At 40.3% G+C, this 20,447-nt stretch overlaps 1 protein-coding gene across 1 annotated transcript in view; it reads left to right on the top strand.

Annotated features, from left to right (window-relative positions):
- The first annotated feature begins 14,863 nt into the window (after nucleotides 1–14,863).
- Nucleotides 14,864–20,447, top strand: part of LOC106871723 (leucine-rich melanocyte differentiation-associated protein) — a 40,963-nt gene continuing 35,379 nt past the window's right edge. The window contains exon 1 of the mRNA XM_089347994.1: nucleotides 14,864–15,293. Within this exon, the coding sequence (XP_089204120.1) occupies nucleotides 15,204–15,293 (90 nt within the window). The 5' untranslated portion in view covers nucleotides 14,864–15,203. The remainder of the gene's footprint in view (nucleotides 15,294–20,447) is intronic.

The raw sequence follows: 20,447 nt of genomic DNA, 5'->3' as shown, positions 1-20,447 counted from the left end.
TTTTATGCATGGAATTCAGTGAGTAAGAAGAATAGCTGATATTTTGATGTTAGGCAGACACAATTTCTCAGTGCTCTGTAACCTCAATATATATATTACTTGTAATATTAACAAGTTAACAGCACTTGAGTGAAGCTCCAGAATAACATAAAAGCTGAATGATTTCTGTTTTTTCATTCAGTGCCATTACAGAATAAGAAGGGACAGAGAGTGTGTGTGTGTGTTTGCTTCTAATCACAATTTTTAGATACAATTTATATACTATGCAGTATATATGTGTATGTGGGTATCAGTGTTTAATGTTTACATACATACATAGGCACATTTCACTCAACTTTTATTATTCTTACAGATGTTTATACATGTATATACATTTATGTGTATTATCATTATCATTGTAGTCATTTTATGTCAGCTTTCCATGCTGCCATGGATTGGATGTGTCTTCATAATGCCAGACAATTCTTATTCAGAATTATCTTCCTAAATGGGTTGAGTGGGGAGGGGACTTTTCACTCATGCTCTTATTTTTGGCATGGTTTCTATAGTTGTATGTTTTTCCATCCCTTTACAGAAAGTACTGGCACGTTATATCAAGGCATAATTAACAGAGAAGTTGTCATACACCCAACTAAAGAGTCTTCTTGACAACCCTACATTTTCCTTGACTTGTTCACCAACCACTTTACAGAGTATGCTGGATGCATTTTATCATGGCACTAATACTGGCAAGGTTGCCTTGTACCCCTCAAAAAGAAATGGTCTTCAATATTCAATGTTGTCTCCTTTCATTCCAGGAATATGAAGGGATAAACAGAGGGAATAAATCTCTCACTTTTCTCCTTTTGAAATGCTTATTGACAAAGAAACTGAACAGCTTCATAATGACCAGTTATTTGCAATGCACTTTTTATATTTTTTTATGAGTGGAAATAATAATTACTCACCATGGGGTGAGTTGGGGGAGGGGAACTATAATCACTTAGTTGCAGATTTGAATTTGATAAATCAATTAAGTGGTCGTTGCTATTACATTAAGCATGGACTTTCTGCTTTCTGTTTGTTCCAAAAAAGGAGAAGCATTCAGTGATCTGTTTTTTGTGAGCTGAAGGTGTATCAAGGACTGAAATCCATCAAAGACTTTTAGCACAATATAGAAACAGAGCATAGATTCAAGAACTTGTCTACAAACGGATTGAAATGTTTCGAAACTAGTTGCACAAGTGTCCTGCATCAAGAAGGAGCCAAGTCTCTAACTATGCCCTGTGTTGATGACATTGAACGAGTCCTTGACATGGTTCTGTTGAATAGACAAGTGGGTATTGATGGCTACACCAGACTCCAATCTGATCTGGCAGAGTTTCTACAGCTAGATGCCCTTCCTAATGCCAACCACTCCAAGAGTGTAGTGGGTGCTTTTTACATGCCACCGGCATGAGGGCCTGTCCGACGGTACTAGCAACGGCCATGCTCAAATGGTGTTTTTTACGTGCCACCTGCACAGGAGTCAGTCCAATGTTCTGTTCACATGCCACCGGCACGAGTGCCAGTAAGGCGAAGATGGAAACGATCATGCTCAAATGGTGTTTTTTACGTGCCACCGGCACGGAAGCGAGACCGCTGCTCTGGCAGTGATCCCGCTCGGATGGTGCTGTTAGCACTCCACTGGCACGGGTGCCACTCATTGAATTTGGTTCAGTTTCGATCTCACTTGCTCCAACAGGTCTTTGCAAGCTGAGTTTAGTGTCCAATGAAGAAAAGTTGGTATGGTATATGTATGTATATTTACTTACAAGGTGAGCAAAAATGTACATGCGCTGCTATATGTATATATAAATTCAAAGGATGGAAGAAGAATGCAACAGGTAACAATAAAACATCCAGACAGATAGATGATAAAAAGACGGACAAGGACAAACAAGTATGGGTCATTTGCAGCAATCTCTCCTTAGTCAAGAAACCAGAAAATCCCAGCAGTTTCAGCCAATTACACTTGAGACTGCTCAAATCTGGTTGGTTCCAAAAAATATAAGCTAAGAGCATTGAATCCTTGGGGAGAAAGCAAGCGAATGTGTACAACAACAAAGACTAAAGGAAACGGAGAAAATGTTGCACAATTTAAAATGTAAATAACAAGGAAATAACAACAGGTGTATTTTAACTAACAAGGACGAATTAAGTTGAGCTGGCATGTGTAGAGTGAAACTTATGAGGCAGGAACATAATAGATAGAAGTCAGGAGACAGGAATATGAGATGCTTAGTGGCCAGCAGTGAAGTCAAGAAAGACAGTGAAGTCAGGTGGAAGTAAAGGAGAGTGGTAAGAGGCAGAGGGATTGAAGAATTGGGGGAAGAATGAGAAATTAAGGAGCAAGGAGGGGGGGTGAAGAGATGAAATCAAAGGGACAAAGAGAAAGAAGGTACAGGGTAGATAAATGTGGAAGAAAAGTAGGGAGATTAAGGAAAGAAGGCTAAGAAAGGTAAGAGAGGGGGAACGGGAAAAAGAAAAAAGAGAAGAACGAAGAACGTGTGACGGGGAACTAAATGAAAGAGTAAAAGAGTCACACAGAATTTAGATACATACTTACTTACAAGGTGAGCAAAAGTGTACATGCGCCGCTATACGTATATATAAATCCAGAGGATGGAACAAGAACGCAACAGGCAACAATAAAACATCCAGACAGATAGATGATAAAAAGACAGACAAGAACAAGCAAAATATATATATATATATATATATATATATATATACATACATATTCTTTTGTTCTTTTATTCTTTTATTTGTTTCAATCATTTGCTAGAGCACCGCCTTTTGTTGAACAAATTGACCCCAGGACTTATTCTTTGTAAGCCTAGTAGTTATTCTATCAGTCTCCTTTGCTGAACAACTAAGTTATGGGGACATAAACAGACCAACATTGGTTGTCAAGCGATGGTGGGTGGGTGGGGCAAACACAGACACACAAACATATACATACATATATATATATATATATATATATATATGTGTATGTATGTATATACAAGGGACATCTTTCAGTTTCCATCTACCAAATCCATTCACAAGGCTTAGATCAGCCCAAAGATATAGTAGAAGACACTTACCCAAGGTGCCACACAGTGTGACTGAACCCAAAACTATGTGATTGGTAAGCAAGCTACTTACCTGCATTCTTGTCCTATTTTTGTATTTTTTATATATAAAAATATAGTGGCGTACGTACACTTTGGTCTTTTATATGTAAGTATATATATATCTAAATTCTGTATGACTCTATTCTTCCATTCTTTCCTTCTTTCTATCAGCCCTTTCACACTTACTTCGTTCATTCTACTCTTCGTTCTTTCATTCCCCTCTCTCACATTTCCTGGCCTTCTCTTCATGCTCACTTTCCCTCCTCTTTCACTTCACTGTGTCCCTTTCATTTTTTTCCTTGCCTCTCCTTAATTCTTCTGTCCCTCTGCCTCTACCTCTCTCTCTTCTCTCCCCACATGACCGGTGTTCGGCCAAGCCTGACCTTTCTTTCTTGGTTCGAATACCATCCATGCAACATCTATATTCCTCTCTGTGCCTGTCAAATCTTATGTCTCTGCCATAAGGCTTTACTTCCACACACGCCAGCTTAATTTAATTCGTCCTTAGTCAAAAGATAGCTGTTGTTATGTCCTGTTATTTGCATTTGTATTTGTGTAACATTTCTCCGGTTTTTTTTTCCGTCCTTGTTTTTGTATTCATTCACTGCTTTCTTCCAAGGAAGCAAATGCTCTTAGCTTAGTTTATTCCTTGGGGCTGGCCAGATTAGAGCAATCTCGAGTATAACAAGCCGAAATTGCAAAGATAATCTGGAACTTGACTGAGGATAGAAAACTCCAAATGATCCATCCTTGTTGTCTTTGTATTGTCTGTCTGGATGTTTTGTTGTCCCTTTCTTGTATCATCTAACTGTATGGATGTTTTTGTATTTTATATATATATATACATATATACATATATACATTTATAAATGTACGAACTGGCTATTGTGCGGGGCCGTCGTAGGATTTTCGAGCGGGATCGTTGCCAGTGCTCCTGGACTGGCCCATGTGCGGGCAACATATGAAATCTTTCAAGCGGGATCGTTGCCAGTGCCCCTGGACTGGCTCATGTGCGGGCGAAACATGAAATCTTTCGAGCGGGTTCGTTGCCGGTGCCCCTGGGCTGGCTCTTGTGCGGGTTACACATGGGGTTTTTTCGAGCGAGATCGTTGCCGGTGCACCTGGACTGGCTCAAGTGCGGGCGACACATGAAATCTTTCGAGCGTGATCGTTGCCGGTGCCCCTGGGCTGGCTCTTGTGCGGGTGACACATGAAGTTTTTTCGAGCGAGATCGTTGCCGGTGCACCTGGACTGGCTCATGTGCGGGCGACACATGAAATCTTTCGAGCGGGTTCGTGGCCAGTGCCCCTGGACTGGCTCATGTGCGGGTGACACATGAGGTTTTTTCGAGCGAGATCGTTGCCGGTGCACCTGGACTGGCTCATGTGCGGGCGACACATGAAATCTTTCGAGCGGGTTCGTGGCCAGTGCCCCTGGACTGGCTCATGTGCGGGCGACACATGAAATCTTTCGAGCGGGTTCGTGGCCAGTGCCCCTGGACTGGCTCATGTGCGTGCGACACATGAAATCTTTCAAGCGGGATCGTTGCCAGTGCCCCTGGACTGGCTCATGTGCGGGCGACACATGATATCTTTCGAGCGAGATCGTTGCCAGTGCCCCTGGACTGGCTCATGTGCGGGCGACACATGATATCTTTCGAGCGAGATCTTTACCAGTGCCCCTGGACTGGCTCATGTGCGGGCGACACATGATATCTTTCGAGCGAGATCGTTGCCAGTGTCCCTGGACTGGCTCATGTGCGGGCGACACATGAAATCTTTCGAGCAAGATCGTTGCCGGTGCCCCTGGGCCAGCTCTTGTGCGGGTGACACGAGGTTTTTCGAGCGAGATTGTTGCCGGTGCCCCTGGACTGGCTCATGTGCAGGCGACACATGAAATCTCTCGAGCGGGATCGTTGCCGGTGCCCCTGGACTGGCTCATGTGCGGGCGACACATGATATCTTTCGAGCGAGATCGTTGCCAGTGCCCCTGGACTGGCTCATGTGCGGGCGACACATGAAATCTTTCGAGCAGGATCATTGCCTGTGCCCCTGGACAGGCTCATGTGCCGGCGACACATGAATTCTTTCAATTCAGATCGTTGCCAGTGCCCCCTGGGCTGGCTCTTGTGCGGGTGACACATGAGGTTTTTCCAGCGAGATCGTTGCCGGTGCCCCTGGGCTGGCTCTTGTGCGGGTGACACGAGGTTTTCGAGCGAGATCGTTGCCGGTGCCCCTGGACTGGCTCATGTGCGGGCGACGCATGAAATCTTTCAAGCGGGATCGTTGCCGGTGCCCCTGGACTGGCTCATGTGCGGGCAACACATGAAATCTTTCGAGCGGGATCGTTGCCAGTGCACCTGGACTGGCTCATGTGCGGGCAACACATGAAATCTTTCAAGCGGGATCGTTGCCGGTGCCCCTGGGCTGGCTCTTGTGCGGGTGACACATGAGGTTTTCGAGCGAGATCGTTGCCGGTGCCCCTGGACTGGCTCATGTGCGGGCGACACATGAAATCTTCCGAGCGGGATCATTGCTGGTGCCCCTGGGCTGGCTCTTGTGTGGGTGGCACATGAGGGTTTTTGAGCGAGATCGTTGCCAGTGCCCCTGGACTGGCTCTTGTGCGGTTGACACATGAAATTTCTTCGAGCGAGATCGTTGCCAGTGCCCCTGGACTGGCTCTTGTGCGGGTGACACATGAGGTTTCTCGATCGAGATGAGCGTGGCTGTTGCCAGTACCGCCCGACTGGCCTTCGTGCGGTTGACACGTAAAAGCACCCACTACACTCTCTGAGTGGTTGGCGTTAGGAAGGGCATCCAGCTGTAGAAACTCTGCCAAATCAGATTGGAGCCTGGTGTAGCCATCTGGTTTCACCAGTCCTCAGTCAAATTGTCCAACCCATGCTAGCATGGAAAGCGGACGTTAAACGACGACGACGACGACGACGAAATATACATATATATATATATATACATACATACATACATATACATATATATATATGCATATATATATACATACATATATATATATATATATATAGATATATATATACACACACATACATACATATATATATATACATATATATATATGCATATATATATACATATATATATATATATATATATATATATATATAGATATATATATACACACACATACATATATATATATATATATATATATATACATATATATATATAAATACATATATACATATATATATATATATATACATTCGTATAAATATACATACATATACATACACATAAATACATACATACATATACATACACATAAATACACACATACATACATATAGATACACATACATATAGATACACATACATATATACACACAAACATGCATATATAAATATATATATATATATATATATATATGTGTGTGTGTGTGTATGTGTGTGTTTGTGTATAGAAATATAATGCAAGTGTTAATGTGTATGCTACAACACAATCATCATCATCATCGTTTAACGTCCGCTTTCCATGCTAGCATGGGTTGGACGATTTGACTGAGGACTGGTGAAACCGGATGGCAACACCAGGCTCCAGTCTGATTTGGCAGAGTTTCTACAGCTGGATGCCCTTCCTAACGCCAACCACTCAGAGAGTGTAGTGGGTGCTTTTACGTGTCACCCGCACGAAAACGGCCACGCTCGAAATGGTGTCTTTTATGTGCCACCCGCACAAGCCAGTCCAGGGGCACTGGCAACGATCTCGCTCGAAAATCCTACAGGAGCCAGTCAGGCGGTACTGGCAACGGCCACGCTCAAAATGGTGCATCTCATGTGCCACCCGCACAAGAACCAGTCCAGGGGCACTGGCAACGATCTTACTTGGCTTGCCGGGTCTTCTCACGCACAGCCCATTTCCAAAGGTCTCGGTCCGTAGTCATCGCCTCGGTGAGGCCCAATGTACGAAGGTCTTGCCTCACCACCTCAGCCCAGGTCTTCCTGGGCCTACCTCTTCCACGGGTTCCCTCAACTGTTAGGGTGTGGCACTTTTTCACGCAGCTATCCTCCTCCATTCTCACCACATGTCCATACCAGCGCAATCGTCTCTCTTGCACGCCACAACTGATGCTTCTAATGTTCAGCTTTTCTCTCAAGATACTTACACTCTGACGGGTATTCACATTGACATTACACATCCAACGGAGCATACTGGCTTCATTCCTTGCGAGCTTACGTATGTCCTCAGCAGTTACAGCCCATGTTTCACTGCCATGTAGCATGGTTGTTCGTACGCATGCGTCATACAGTCTGCCTTTTACTCTGAGTGAGAGTCCCTTTGTCGCCAGCAGGGGTAAGAGCTCTCTAAACTTTGCCCAGGCTATTCTTATTCTAGCAGCTACACTTTCAGCGCACCCACCCCCACTACTAACTTGGTCGCCCAGATAGCGGAAGCTATCGACTACCTCTAGTTTTTCACCCTGGAATGAGATAGAAGTTGTTTCCTGTTTGTTTGCAGTCTTTATTGCACCTGAACATCTGCCACAAACAAAAACTAACTTGCTAGTTAACCTGCCTTTGATGTTGCTGCACCTCTTATGTGTCCATAGCTTGCACCGGGTACATCTTATAGAGTTACTACCTACTCCTTTTCTACATACTGAGCAGGGCCATCTACCTGAAGGGGTTTGTGTTTTATCTACCTTCCTACTTATTAGGATTTTGGTTTTAGCTAGGTTGACTCTAAGGCCCTTCAATTCTAGACCTTGCTTCCACACCTGAAACTTCTCCTCTAGTTCTGATAGTGACTCCGCAATTAGGGCAAGGTCATCAGCATAGAGGAGCTCCCAGGGGCAACCTGTCTTGAACTCCTCTGTGATTGCCTGGAGGACTATGGTAAATAATAGGGGGCTGAGGACGGAACCTTGGTGGACCCCTACCTCTACCCGGAATTCATTGCTGTATTAGAATAAATTTTTTATATAATACCCACTTCCAAAGATAATTATGTTACCTTGGTAACATAATCAGATTACGTTTTCTAGGTAATTACTGTGAGACAACATTCTGGACAGCTGAAAGACTTCATTTCAGAACTGATTTTATTGCTAGCTATTGGAATTGAATAACTAACAAATTACTTATGTAATTTTATTTATGATTTTTTCCTTTTAAAAGTTTTAAATATTATGTATTTATTCGTTAAGTCAATGGTACTTCATCCTACACACGCTCATAAACATATAATGTGGCGGAAACGATTTATTAAAATTACACATAATGTTGCCAAATGTTTATTGTTATCAAAGCTAATGGGTTTGAAATACATTTAAAATGGTTTTAAAATGTTCTGTTTATTAGAAACACAGCTCCAGATATTGTTCTCAAAATTTTCTCATATAAACTGTTGTGTCTGTTACACAACCATTAATATCACTCTATTCATATATTACCGCTAATCACTATCAAAATCAAAGCAACAAACACACTACTTATGAGATGTGGAAGGTGTAGGGTGATGGTGGTGGAGGAATCATTCATGTTGGTGCTGCCAGTACTTATGTCAAATTGTTCAGTATGGCTGGTAATATTGGTGTATGCATGTGTAGACACATACATACACACATGCACATTCAAACACACACACACACACATGTATAAAATACATTTTATAGAAACTCCATAAGATGTACCTGGTGTAAACTATGGACACATATATGTAAGCTATGGACACACATATGTATAAAATATATTTTATAGAAACTCCACAAATTGTACCCGGTGTAAGCTATGGACACATAAGAGATACAGCAATATTAAAAGAAGATTGACTGGGAAGATAGTTTTTGTGTGTGGGAGATGCACATGTGCAATAAACACCAAAAATGTACAGAAAACGCAGCCCATCACATGCCAGGGAGAAAAACTAGAATTAGTTGATAGCTTCTATTACCTTGGCAACCAAGTCAGTAGCGGGGGTGGATGCTCTGAGAGCATAGCTGCCAGAATAAGAATAGGTTGGGCAAAGTTCAGAGAGCTCCTACCTCTGTGGGTAACAAAGAGCCTCTCACTCAGAGTGAAAGGTAGACTATATGATGCTTGTGTGTGAACAGCCATGCTTCACGGTAGTGAAACATGGTCTGTGACTGCTAAGGACAGGCGTAAACTTGATAGAAATGAAATTAGTATGCTTCGCTGGAACGTCAGTGTAATGTCAGTGTGCATGCATGACAGAGTGTAAGTGTCCTAAGAGAAAAGTTGGACATAAGAAACATCAGATGTGGTGTGCGCCGAGAGAGATGACTGCTCTGGTATGGTCATGAGATGTGTATGGATGAGGACAGTTGTGTGAAGAAGTGTCACACCCTACCCTAACAGTGCAGGGAACCTGTGGAAGAGGTAGACCCAGGAAGACCTAGGATGAGGTGGTGAAGCATGACCTTTGAACGTTGGGCTTCACAGAGGCAATGACAAGCAATCGAGACCTTTGGAGATATGCCATACTTGAGAAGACACAGCAAGCCAAGTGAGATCATAGTTGTGGCCGATGCCAGTGTTGCATAACTGACTCGTTTAAAAGCACCCTCAATCGTTGGGCAAAATGCCATGCTTGTGAAGACCTGTTGAACCAAATGAAATTGATGCTGTAGCTGATGCCAGTGCCAGTCTCACATAAAAAGTATCATTTGAGTGTGGCCAATGCCAGTGCCGCCTGACTGGCACCTGTGCCTGTGACATGTAAAAAACACCATTTGAGTGTGGCCGATGCCAGTGCTGTCTGACTGGTACCTATGCCGGTGGCATGTAAAAAGCACCATTGGAGCGTGGCTGATGCCAGTACCACCTTCCTGTACTGTCATCAGCACCTTCTCTCCCACCACCCTGACCATATGTATCATTCATCACCCCTCTATTATTACTACATTCACCCCCTGAACTTTCCCAATCTATAGTCATCACCTACTCTCCCCAACCTTCCATCCAACTCATATTTATCATTGATCCACCTTTGTTCATTGTTCTGTATATTTGCCCCCTCCCCTACTCTCTCTCTCTAACTGCTCCTCACTCTCTTCATAGTCTCTTGCAAACACTATCCAACTACCCTTCTTGTTCTTCTGTCCCCTCATCTTCTACCATAGCCCTATTCAGACAACAAGGACCTTAGTGTTGCAAGCTACATGGGGACCTCCCCAGTGCTGGTGCCATGAAAAAAACGCCTAGTAGGCTTAGACTCTATATGGTGTTAGGAAGAGCATTCAGCTGGAGAACCCTGCCACAGTAAACATTGAACACAATGTAGTACTCTGGCTCACTGGATTCTATCAAACTGTCCAACTCATGCCATCATGGAAGACAGACATTAAAAGATAATATAGACTGTTCCTCTCACTCAGAGTAAAAGGCAGACTGTATGATTCATGCGTACGAACAGCCATGCTACATGGCAGTGAAATATGGGCTGTAACTGCTGAGGACATACGTAAGCTCGCAAGGAATGAAGCCAGTATGCTCCGTTGGATGTGTAATGTCAATGTGAATACCCGTCAGAGTGTAAGTATCTTGAGAGAAAAGCTGAACATTAGAAGCATCAGTTGTGGTGTGCAAGAGAGACGATTGCGCTGGTATGGACATGTGGTGAGAATGGATGAGGATAGCTGCGTGAAAAAGTGCCACACCCTAACAGTTGAGGGAACCCGTGGAAGAGGTAGGCCCAGGAAGACCTGGGCTGAGGTGGTGAGGCAAGACCTTCGTACATTGGGCCTCACCGAGGCGATGACTACTGACCGAGACCTTTGGAAATGTGCTGTGCGTGAGAAGACCCGGCAAGCCAAGTAAGATCGTTGCCAGTGCCCCTGGACTGGCTCTTGTGCGGGTGGCACATGAGATGCACCATTTTGAGCGTGGCCGTTGCCAGTACCGCCTGACTGGCTCCCGTAGGATTTTCGAGTGAGATCGTTGCCGGTGCCCCTGGACTGGCTTGTGCGGGTGGCACATAAAAGACACCATTTCGAGCGTGGCCGTTTTCGTGCGGGTGACACGTAAAAGCACCCACTACACTCTCTGAGTGGTTGGCGTTAGGAAGGGCATCCAGCTGTAGAAACTCTGCCAAATTAGATTGGAGCCTGGTGTTGCCATCCGGTTTTACAAGTCCTCAGTCAAATCGTCCAACCCATGCTAGCATGGAAAGCGGACGTTAAACGATGATGATGATGATGATGATGCTAAATGTTATCAATTAGTTATTGTTATCAAAGTGATTCCATCCAAAAGTGATCACAAAAAGCAACTTCCACTATCTCTCTGTATATCATCATCATCATCATCATCATCATCATCCTCATGACTATTTAGCATCTGTTGTCTATGCTGGCATGGGTTGGCGGTTTGACCAGGGCTGGTAAGCTGGAAGGCTGTACCAGACTCCAGTCTGATTTGGTATGGTTTCCACAGTTGGATAACTTTTCTAATGCCAACCACTCCAAGAGTGTAATGGGTGCTTTTACATGCTATCGGCATGGGTGCCAGTTACATGATACCAGCATCAGCCACAATTACAATTTCACTTGGCTTAACAGGTCTTCTCAAGCATAGCAGATCACTAAAGGTCTCAGTCCTAGTCATTGCCTCTGTGAGGCCCAAAGTTTGAAGATCATGCTTTTCCACCTCATGCCATGTCTTCCTGGGTAGAATGATTAAGAGAAGATTTATTGATATGTTATGTGTTTCTGTGTGTGCATCGTGTATACAGAATAATAGACAGGCTATCATGAGGACAAAATGTGTGTGTGTGTGTGTGTGTGTGTGAGAGACCATAGATCTAGAGAAGTACTGTAGAAGGAAACATGATGATTGATAAAAAAGAAAAAAGCTTCTTCATATAACAAACAATAATGTACTAGCTAGAAGCTAACTATGCTGGGGGAAGTTTTAGAATGGTACAAATCAACAGAAACATTGGGTATTTTTAAAGAAACAACAAGACAAAATGAAACAAAAACACTTCTCAATAAATACTGAAGGAAGAAAAAAATTAGGGGAAACCTCACCTTGGCCAAATTCTTGCAAGACTGAACAGAGAAAAGTGACATAATATAGAAACCTCCAAAACCTCGTAACAAGTTCAAAAGTTCTGAACTAAATAAAGTCTTTTAAAAATAAGATAATAAAACAAGAGGCAATGTCAATTGTAGAAAATGGAATAAACATAAAGAAACAAACTGCTACATCACAGTTGCCTAGATTTTGCAAAATCAGAATATATCCAGAGATAGCCTGCTTGGTAGATATATCTATTGAGCAATAAAGGTGACACTTCAACAAGAAAACTAAAAATAAATATTCTAAGCACTTGTTGAACCTAGTGACAATGACTTGACTGCAATAATCTGGGAAGATGAGATTAAAGCAAATCAAGCTGATATCATTATCAAAATAAAAAGACGTAAGCACACTGGTAGATATAGTGATCCGGTGGACATTGAAATTAGACACTGAGGGAAAATGGCTGTAACTTTTTTATTTTTTAATTTTGACGATTTTCGTTTTCGATAATGTGTTCTATATGTCACGGTCATGCGATTCCCCCTAAAAATAAATTTGGGACCACCCCTTTTTTTTTTTTTTTTTTTTGGCGATTTTCATTTTTGACATTGTGTTCTACATGTTCAGGTCGTACGAATAGCCTTCTCGCAACTTAGATGTGAAAATGAAAGGCTTACATTTATATTGAAACAGAAAAAGGATCATATGTGGAGTCCCCACCACGAAACTTGATATGCTAGAAATAACAGCTAAACGCGGACAATCCAAATCTTGCATTGGTCCAGATGGACTATATGTAAATAAATATGAAGGAAAAAATGCGCTTTGACAAACGGGGTTAGGGTTAGGGTTAGGGTCGGGGTTAGGGTTAGGTTTTGAGTTAGGGATAGGGTAAACCTAACCCTAACCCTAACCCTGACCCTAACCCTAACCAGATTTGGCTGTTATTTCTAGCATGTAAATAGCCTGCTTGGTGACGGGGGGAATTGAAATTTTTCAAACAATTTTTTTTCAGAATCGGAATCTCCATAGCCTAAAACGTGGGATTCCGTAAAAAAAAAATAATAAATAAGTGGGGGAAAGGTTCAGATTACATATAGTCCATCTGGACCAATGCAAGATTTGGATTGTCCGCGTTTAGCTGTTATTTCTAGCATATCAAGTGTGGGGTGGGGGGGGGAAGGGGGGGGTCAAAATTTTTTTTAGGGGGAATCGCATGACCGTGACATATAGAACACATTATCGAAAACGAAAATCGCCAAAATTAAAAAAGTTACAGCCATTTCCCCTCAGTGTCTAATTCCAATGTCCACCAGTGTTCCTTTTCAATCAAAACATCACCAAAAAAATTCAGACCTTGTGCCAGTAATAAAGAATAATGAATGTTGTATTAAGCAAGAGAACGCATACCCTTAGGGTACGGAAGAGAAATTACAAGATACATGTGATTTATAAAAAGATTGGAATTTTCAAGTTATCACAACCTACTACTTTTCGAAACAGCATCCTCGCAATTAATATATATATATGGTTTTTATATAATCAAATATGTTGTTTGGAAGTCTTTACTTCAAATAATTAATGACTATGTCTTCTATTTTAAACTATATTCTTCACAAGGGGTACGCCAAAACAGCCGAACATGAAGGATATGTTGGAAGGAAAAGTTTGATAATCCCAGCATTAGCCAATATAATTCCTGATACGAAACACACGCTCACAAAAGAAAAAGGAAGGCCTCAATGGCCGGAATTCTTTTGATGTTAGGTCTGTTCGATCAACGATGACTTGCACTAAACAACTTTACGTATCATAAAAGTAACCCAATTATGTATATTACACAATTCAAAAAGTGCATATCCTACATATTAACCTTTGATAAAATAACTCTTCTGATACATCGCATATCCCTACAACTTGTTTTCAATTAATAATGGTTTCTAAATTTAGGAACAAGACCTGAAATTTTGAGTGGAGGGAGTTAGTCGATACAATCAACCGAAGTACCTGAGTACTGTGTGTGTGTGTGTGTGTGTGTGTGTGTGTGTATATAGATATATATATATATATATATATATATATATATATATATATATATATATATATATATATATATATATATATATATATATATATATATATATATATATATATATATATATATATATATATATATATGTGTGTGTGTGTGTGTGTGTGTGTGTTTATGTACACACACAGGTACCGAATGGCAGAATTAGTGTTGTACAAAATGCCTTGAAGTATTTTTACAGTACTTTGCGTTGCAAGTTCAAGTCACGCCGTGGTTAACTTTGCTTTTCGAGTTCCGGGGATGGGTAAAGAACCATTCAAGTACTGGAGAAATTCCTTCTTTTTCTCACCTATTCAGAATGGACTAGTGTGAGATGGTCATGTGGGGCAACTCGCAGTATTCAGCCTCTAAGAAAAGGAGATGGGTTAAGCAAAAGGTTATAAACTTCATACTACAATTAACTATATATAAAATTAAAAAAATAAAGGCAGAAGGCATGGACTAGCACGTTTTGGGTGGCGCGAAACGATATCAAGTAAAGAAAGAAAGGAAAATACATCGATGTGTATCCGTCTCTTATACTAGAATCTCTGTAGGAGTACATCTATATATGCGCTTTTGAATGAGAGTGTGTCTGCTACCTTTTAACTAAAGAAACCTTCTCGCCCCTCATACCTCACTCCATATATTTAACTGTCCAATTCAGCTGTCAGTGCAAACAACATTATATCACGAGACACCTTTCCTTGTTTCATTACAACTGGCTTAATTTTATATCTATGCACACACACACACGTACACACACATACGCACACACACGTACACACACATACGCACGCACACACACACACACACACACGTACACACACATACGCACACAAACATTCAGCCAGTAGAATCATTCGCTGGCAAACTAAGCTCTAAGTTATTACCGAAAGCTGTTGCCTTTCTATTAAACAGTGATTTCCAACTTTTCTCCATACCACTGGCTCATTGTCAGTTCATCTCTTCATGATGACTAACAAAGGAAAACCTATTTTACCTCAAAATGGAGAGAAGAACGAGAAAAAGAAGGAAAATTTAGTCTTCGCAAACGGACAGGTAAACTGCATTTTGTTTTCGCTATCTAAGGAAATTCTCTCTCTCTCTCTCTCTCTTTCACACATCATAAACTAAGAACCAACAAGAGATCTCCTCGCCGTTACATGGCTCGCTAGAATTAACAGTCACATCTTCAAAATAAAGGAAGGTATATTAGATAATGCAACGAAGATATACTGTTTCAAACAGGTGGGTTAGTCATGACTAGACTGCCTTTGATCATAGGTCGGCAGAATCCAGGCTGGCCTGGATCTAATTGTTATTAAAGTCGATATTCCATATTCTAGTCGTTCAATCAACTAAATTGCTCGTGTACTTTATTGACACTAAGTATTTCATTGACACTTTGTACTCTAAACTCAATCTTCAGTCAGAATTAGTGTGATAGTGTATGACAAGGTTAGCCCTTTCAATTACAGTTCATCGTGCTAACTTTCTCACAATTTCTGTCCGCCCAATTTCACTGACAAGCTTTTGTGTTGACGAAGTTTATTGTAGAAGGCATTTGCTAAAACAGCTTCCCCCCCCCATTTCTTTAACTTTTATTGTTGTTTTTCATCTTGTGAGAAAATAAACGTCACGTTTACGTACGTATGTTACATACATACATACATACATACATACCTGTCTGCCTAAATACAGACACACACACATAACACTGACTACCTGTTGAGTTGTACTTTACCAGTAATTTTGATGTATCGAATTTAAAAGTGACGAAATGTAGTCACTGACTTATTGCAGATTTTATCCTATTATTACGTAAACACAACTACAATGAGTCGGAAAAGTAGAAGTTCGCATTGTGAATAAGTTTGTTTACATTGAAAATTTCTTTTGTTCAGTATCCTTACTGTAATTTAAACAAAAATGAAGAGAAATAACTCGGAGCGGCCAGTGACATGTACTTTATATGTAACCAGTGCCGGATTTACCATTGTACTTAAGCACACAGCCCCGTTTCACCAGGTGTTTGAGTGGGGGGGGGGCATCTTCCCGTCCAAAATAAGATGAATTTCCTGAGCATGTATCATAACTTAATTAGCATAGGGCCTCATTTGTCCTAAATCCTGAACTTCATGTAACATAGATAAATACAGGTATATCAAATACCTTACTTCATCCTTCACAAAATCATCCTGCAGACACTCCAATCCCTTAATTTCCATTGTTCCAGCTAGAATACTGAACTTCTCTTAAAGTATTATAAATTAATCTTTTTTATGTGTTTTATTATGATAACTGAATAATAGAAACTTGACAAAGGATAATAATAATAGATAATGAACGAATAAAATCCAGAAACTGAGAAGTAGGTATACGTCGTACCCCAACATATCCTCTCTATTTCCAACATTGCTCCATTGTACACACGCACACACACATGTACACACCTACACAAGTGTGCCCCACCACCACCACCACCAAATTTGTTCTTCGTAACTTTTAGAAAACTGAATATTTTGTAATGAAATTTTCTTCGAGTAGATTCCAGTTATGTTGAAATTTGTTGCGAAAGTTTTTTTTCCTTGGATGAAGGACATAAGTTTCTGAAAATCGATTTTGTTTCCTCGTAACTTTCAGAAAAATGAGTATTTTTTAAATAAAATTTTCTACAAATACCTTTCTGACGTGTAGATTACGATAATATCGAAATGTAATGTAAGACAAAAATTGGTGGGCACACATACATACAAAATTACATACATTACATATATATCTGCAATATGAAACTTGAAATTTTGGGAAATTTGTAGTATCCAGTTTTCTGAAAGTTTTGAGGAAACAAAGTTGGTGGGGATGTTACACTTGTGTACGTATGCTTATATATAGTGTAAAGAGAACAGAATAAGAATATAAGGACTGACAAAGATATTAAATAGAAAAAAATGGTTAATGTTGACATTATTACCCGGAAACAAAATCGAAAATAAAATAGGGCAACGTGTAGGTGTAGGAAACGAATATGAAAACAAAAATTCCAGGAAAGCAACGGGGGTGGGGGCGGAGAAAGACCTTCGGAAAATTCACAAGATTAACAAGATCTGAGTTTTTCCCTCGTAACTTTGAGGAAAATATAATCTTTTTGAAATCACAAATTAGGCTTTTCCTCAGGAACTTAGATGCTAAATATCTCTTTGAAGGGTTCGGGTCCTTACTTCTACTATATATATATATATATATACACACACACACACATCTGTCTGTCTGTCTGTCTGTCTGCCTGCCTAATTTGTGATTTCAAAAGGAATATATTTTCCTCAAAGTTGCGAGGGAACAATTCGGATCTTGTGAATTTTCCGAAGTCCTCTCCCACCCCCGTTGCTTTCCATGCATTTTTGTTTTCAGATTCGTTTCCTACGTGGGTGTGAAGTAGAAAGATATCCATTTTCCTCAAAGTTACGAGGAAAAAACATTGGATCTTTGTGAATTTTTCGAAATCCTCTCCTCACCCCCTCGGAAAAGATTTCCCCCACAAATTTCTTTATAATCGTAATCTATACCGTTTGAAATATATTTATATAAAATTTCATTAAAAAAATCCCATTTTCCTAAAAGTTACGAGGGAAAAAACATCAGATCTTGTGAATTTTCTGAAGGCTTTTCTCCATCCACCACTCACCGTTGCTTTCCCGGAATTTTTGTTTTCATATTCGTTTCCTTCACCTTTTGTTACACCTACTGCACTATTTTATTTTCGATTTCGTTTCTGGGTAATAATGTCAATATTAACTGAAAAATATATAACAACAAAAAAATATGTGTAATTAGATATATTAAAGAAATAGAATTTTCAATAGAACTATTCTCAGCCAAAATCCAGTGATACTTGTTTGTGTTGCCCATTACATCTACAATAGCAGCTTTCAATGAGCTGTCAGTATTGAGACTGCTGGCTAATAATTCTCTCAGTCACACCTCAGATATAGTAGTCCTATGAGTTCTGATCAAGAAGACTAAGAGGCCACATAAAAATTTGTGGTCAGCACCTCCTGGGTCATGAGAGCCATGCAGAAGGAAATAGAGTTCTACCAAAACACATAGTCTTTTTTGGATCACTCCTCAACCCAAGACTTGACCATCAGGTGTAACATCTTGATATGGGTGGTGGCATTAATTCTGAGGTCCTGCAGGAAGAAGTGAGGTGGCATGACATGGCTATTGTCTCTCATGACACTGAGGCTCATCTGAGACAACAGGAACTTGGTTTGTATCACCATGGGTTCTTCTGTAAGGTCCACGTATAGCCATCTGTCATTCTTCTTGTTCACATTCTGGTTCTGGTTATTCTCATTGAAGAAAAGCCAGGGCATGAAAAGATGTTTGGCGTGCTTGAGTTTATCTAACAAGCAATTTCATGGTTCCTATAGGACACAAACTGCCCTCATCATATAGAAGTTGTACTTGATATACTTGTGCATCACACATCTGAGAGTGTTGCTCATATTGAGCTGCTTAGTGATGGCTTTTATTGACTGAGTTCTCACTGATGATGTGGACCTACAGGACAAAGTCATCCATCTTGATGACATCTGATCCCTGAGAATGCTTCTTTCTCTTGGCTACTGTTGACACATATCTGCCAGAAGCCTCCAGTTTTTTCCTGACCTTGAACATGAAGAATTTAGTCATGTTCAAGAAGTTGGTTGCTTCCTTGTCCCTGTGGTTGTTGGCCAAAGCCATGATTATGGTATGCCTTTTCAATTTCTGTGTTGAGCATGGCCGTTGCCAGTACCACCTGACTGGCCCTCATTTATTTTAATCGATTTAAATTTCCTTTCTATTTGAAAATTAGTTATGAAACACGTGTAGTCATTTTACTATCTTTATCTTATGATATTTACTTTGTTTTATATTATACTCATTTATTGTGCTTTTAATTATTAATTTTTCTATATGTGATAGTGGATTTTCATCGATGAGTTCTTGAAACTTGGTTTTTTTCCCTACCGCCTGACTGGCTCCCGTAGGATTTTCGAGTGAGATCATTGCCAGTGCCCCTGGACTGGCTTGTGCGGGTGGCACATAAAAGACACCATTTCGAGCGTGGCCGTTTTCGTGCGGGTGACACGTAAAAGCACCCACTACACTCTCTGAGTGGTTGGCGTTAGGAAGGGCATCCAGCTGTAGAAACTCTGCCAAATTAGATTGGAGCCTGGTGTTGCCATCCGGTTTCACCAGTCCTCAGTCAAATCGTCCAACCCATGCTAGCATGGAAAGCGGACGTTAAACGATGATGATGATGATGATGATATATATACTTTATTTAAAAGCAGCAGAAATATAACAAAAAAACCGTTACTCTGAGTTTCACGTTCCCGTTCATCGGACAGTTTTGTTATAACAAAACTGTCTGATGAACGGGAACGTGAAACTCAGAGTAACGGTTTTTTTGTTATATTTCTGCTGCTTTTAAATAAAGCATATTACTCTATCTCTGGTATTTGAGTACTCTTTTTTCCACCTTGTTGCACATTTCATGTGCTTACTCCGGTATATATATATATATATATATATATATATATATATATAAATATACATTATTGTATGTAATGTGTATATATTCATGTATGTGTTTGTATATATATTTTGAGACAATCAGGTAGTTAGGATTTTGGATAATTATTTAGCACTTTCATCTCTTATTGAGAGATTCATCATGAATGATTTATTTACAGAAAATTCATACCATGTGTGTGTGTGCGTGTGTGTGTGTGAGTTAGCTGAAAAAAATCTGGAGTCAAATTCAGATTTTTTCAACTAACTCACACATATATAAAAAGCATGAATTTTCTGTAAATAAATCATTTATGATGAATCTCTCAAAAAGAGATGACAACACTAAATTATCATCCAAAATCTTGTCAACTTCCTTATTCTTAATATGTATGTATGTGCGTACATACATGCATACATACTTACATACATACATCAATCAATCAATCTACTTTTTACTCTTCTCATTCTATAACATATTTGACTGAAAAAAAGAAGAGAGAGATAGTGAGAACTCCACAGCTTAGAAATCTGGACCAAATACTACAAGGTATTGTATCTGATGCCTTGGTGACCCTGCTATAATTTCAGTATTTAAAGATCAACTTTAAATCAATATATCTCAGTTCAGAAAAAAAAATTTAATTAATTGAAATA

The sequence above is a fragment of the Octopus bimaculoides genome, chromosome 2, assembly GCF_046866305.1.
Source record: "Octopus bimaculoides isolate indiv1 chromosome 2, ASM4686630v1, whole genome shotgun sequence".
NCBI lineage: Eukaryota > Metazoa > Mollusca > Cephalopoda > Octopoda > Octopodidae > Octopus > Octopus bimaculoides.
The sequence above is the reverse complement of the archived record's forward strand: the minus strand, read 5'-3'. Positions and strand labels throughout refer to the sequence as shown.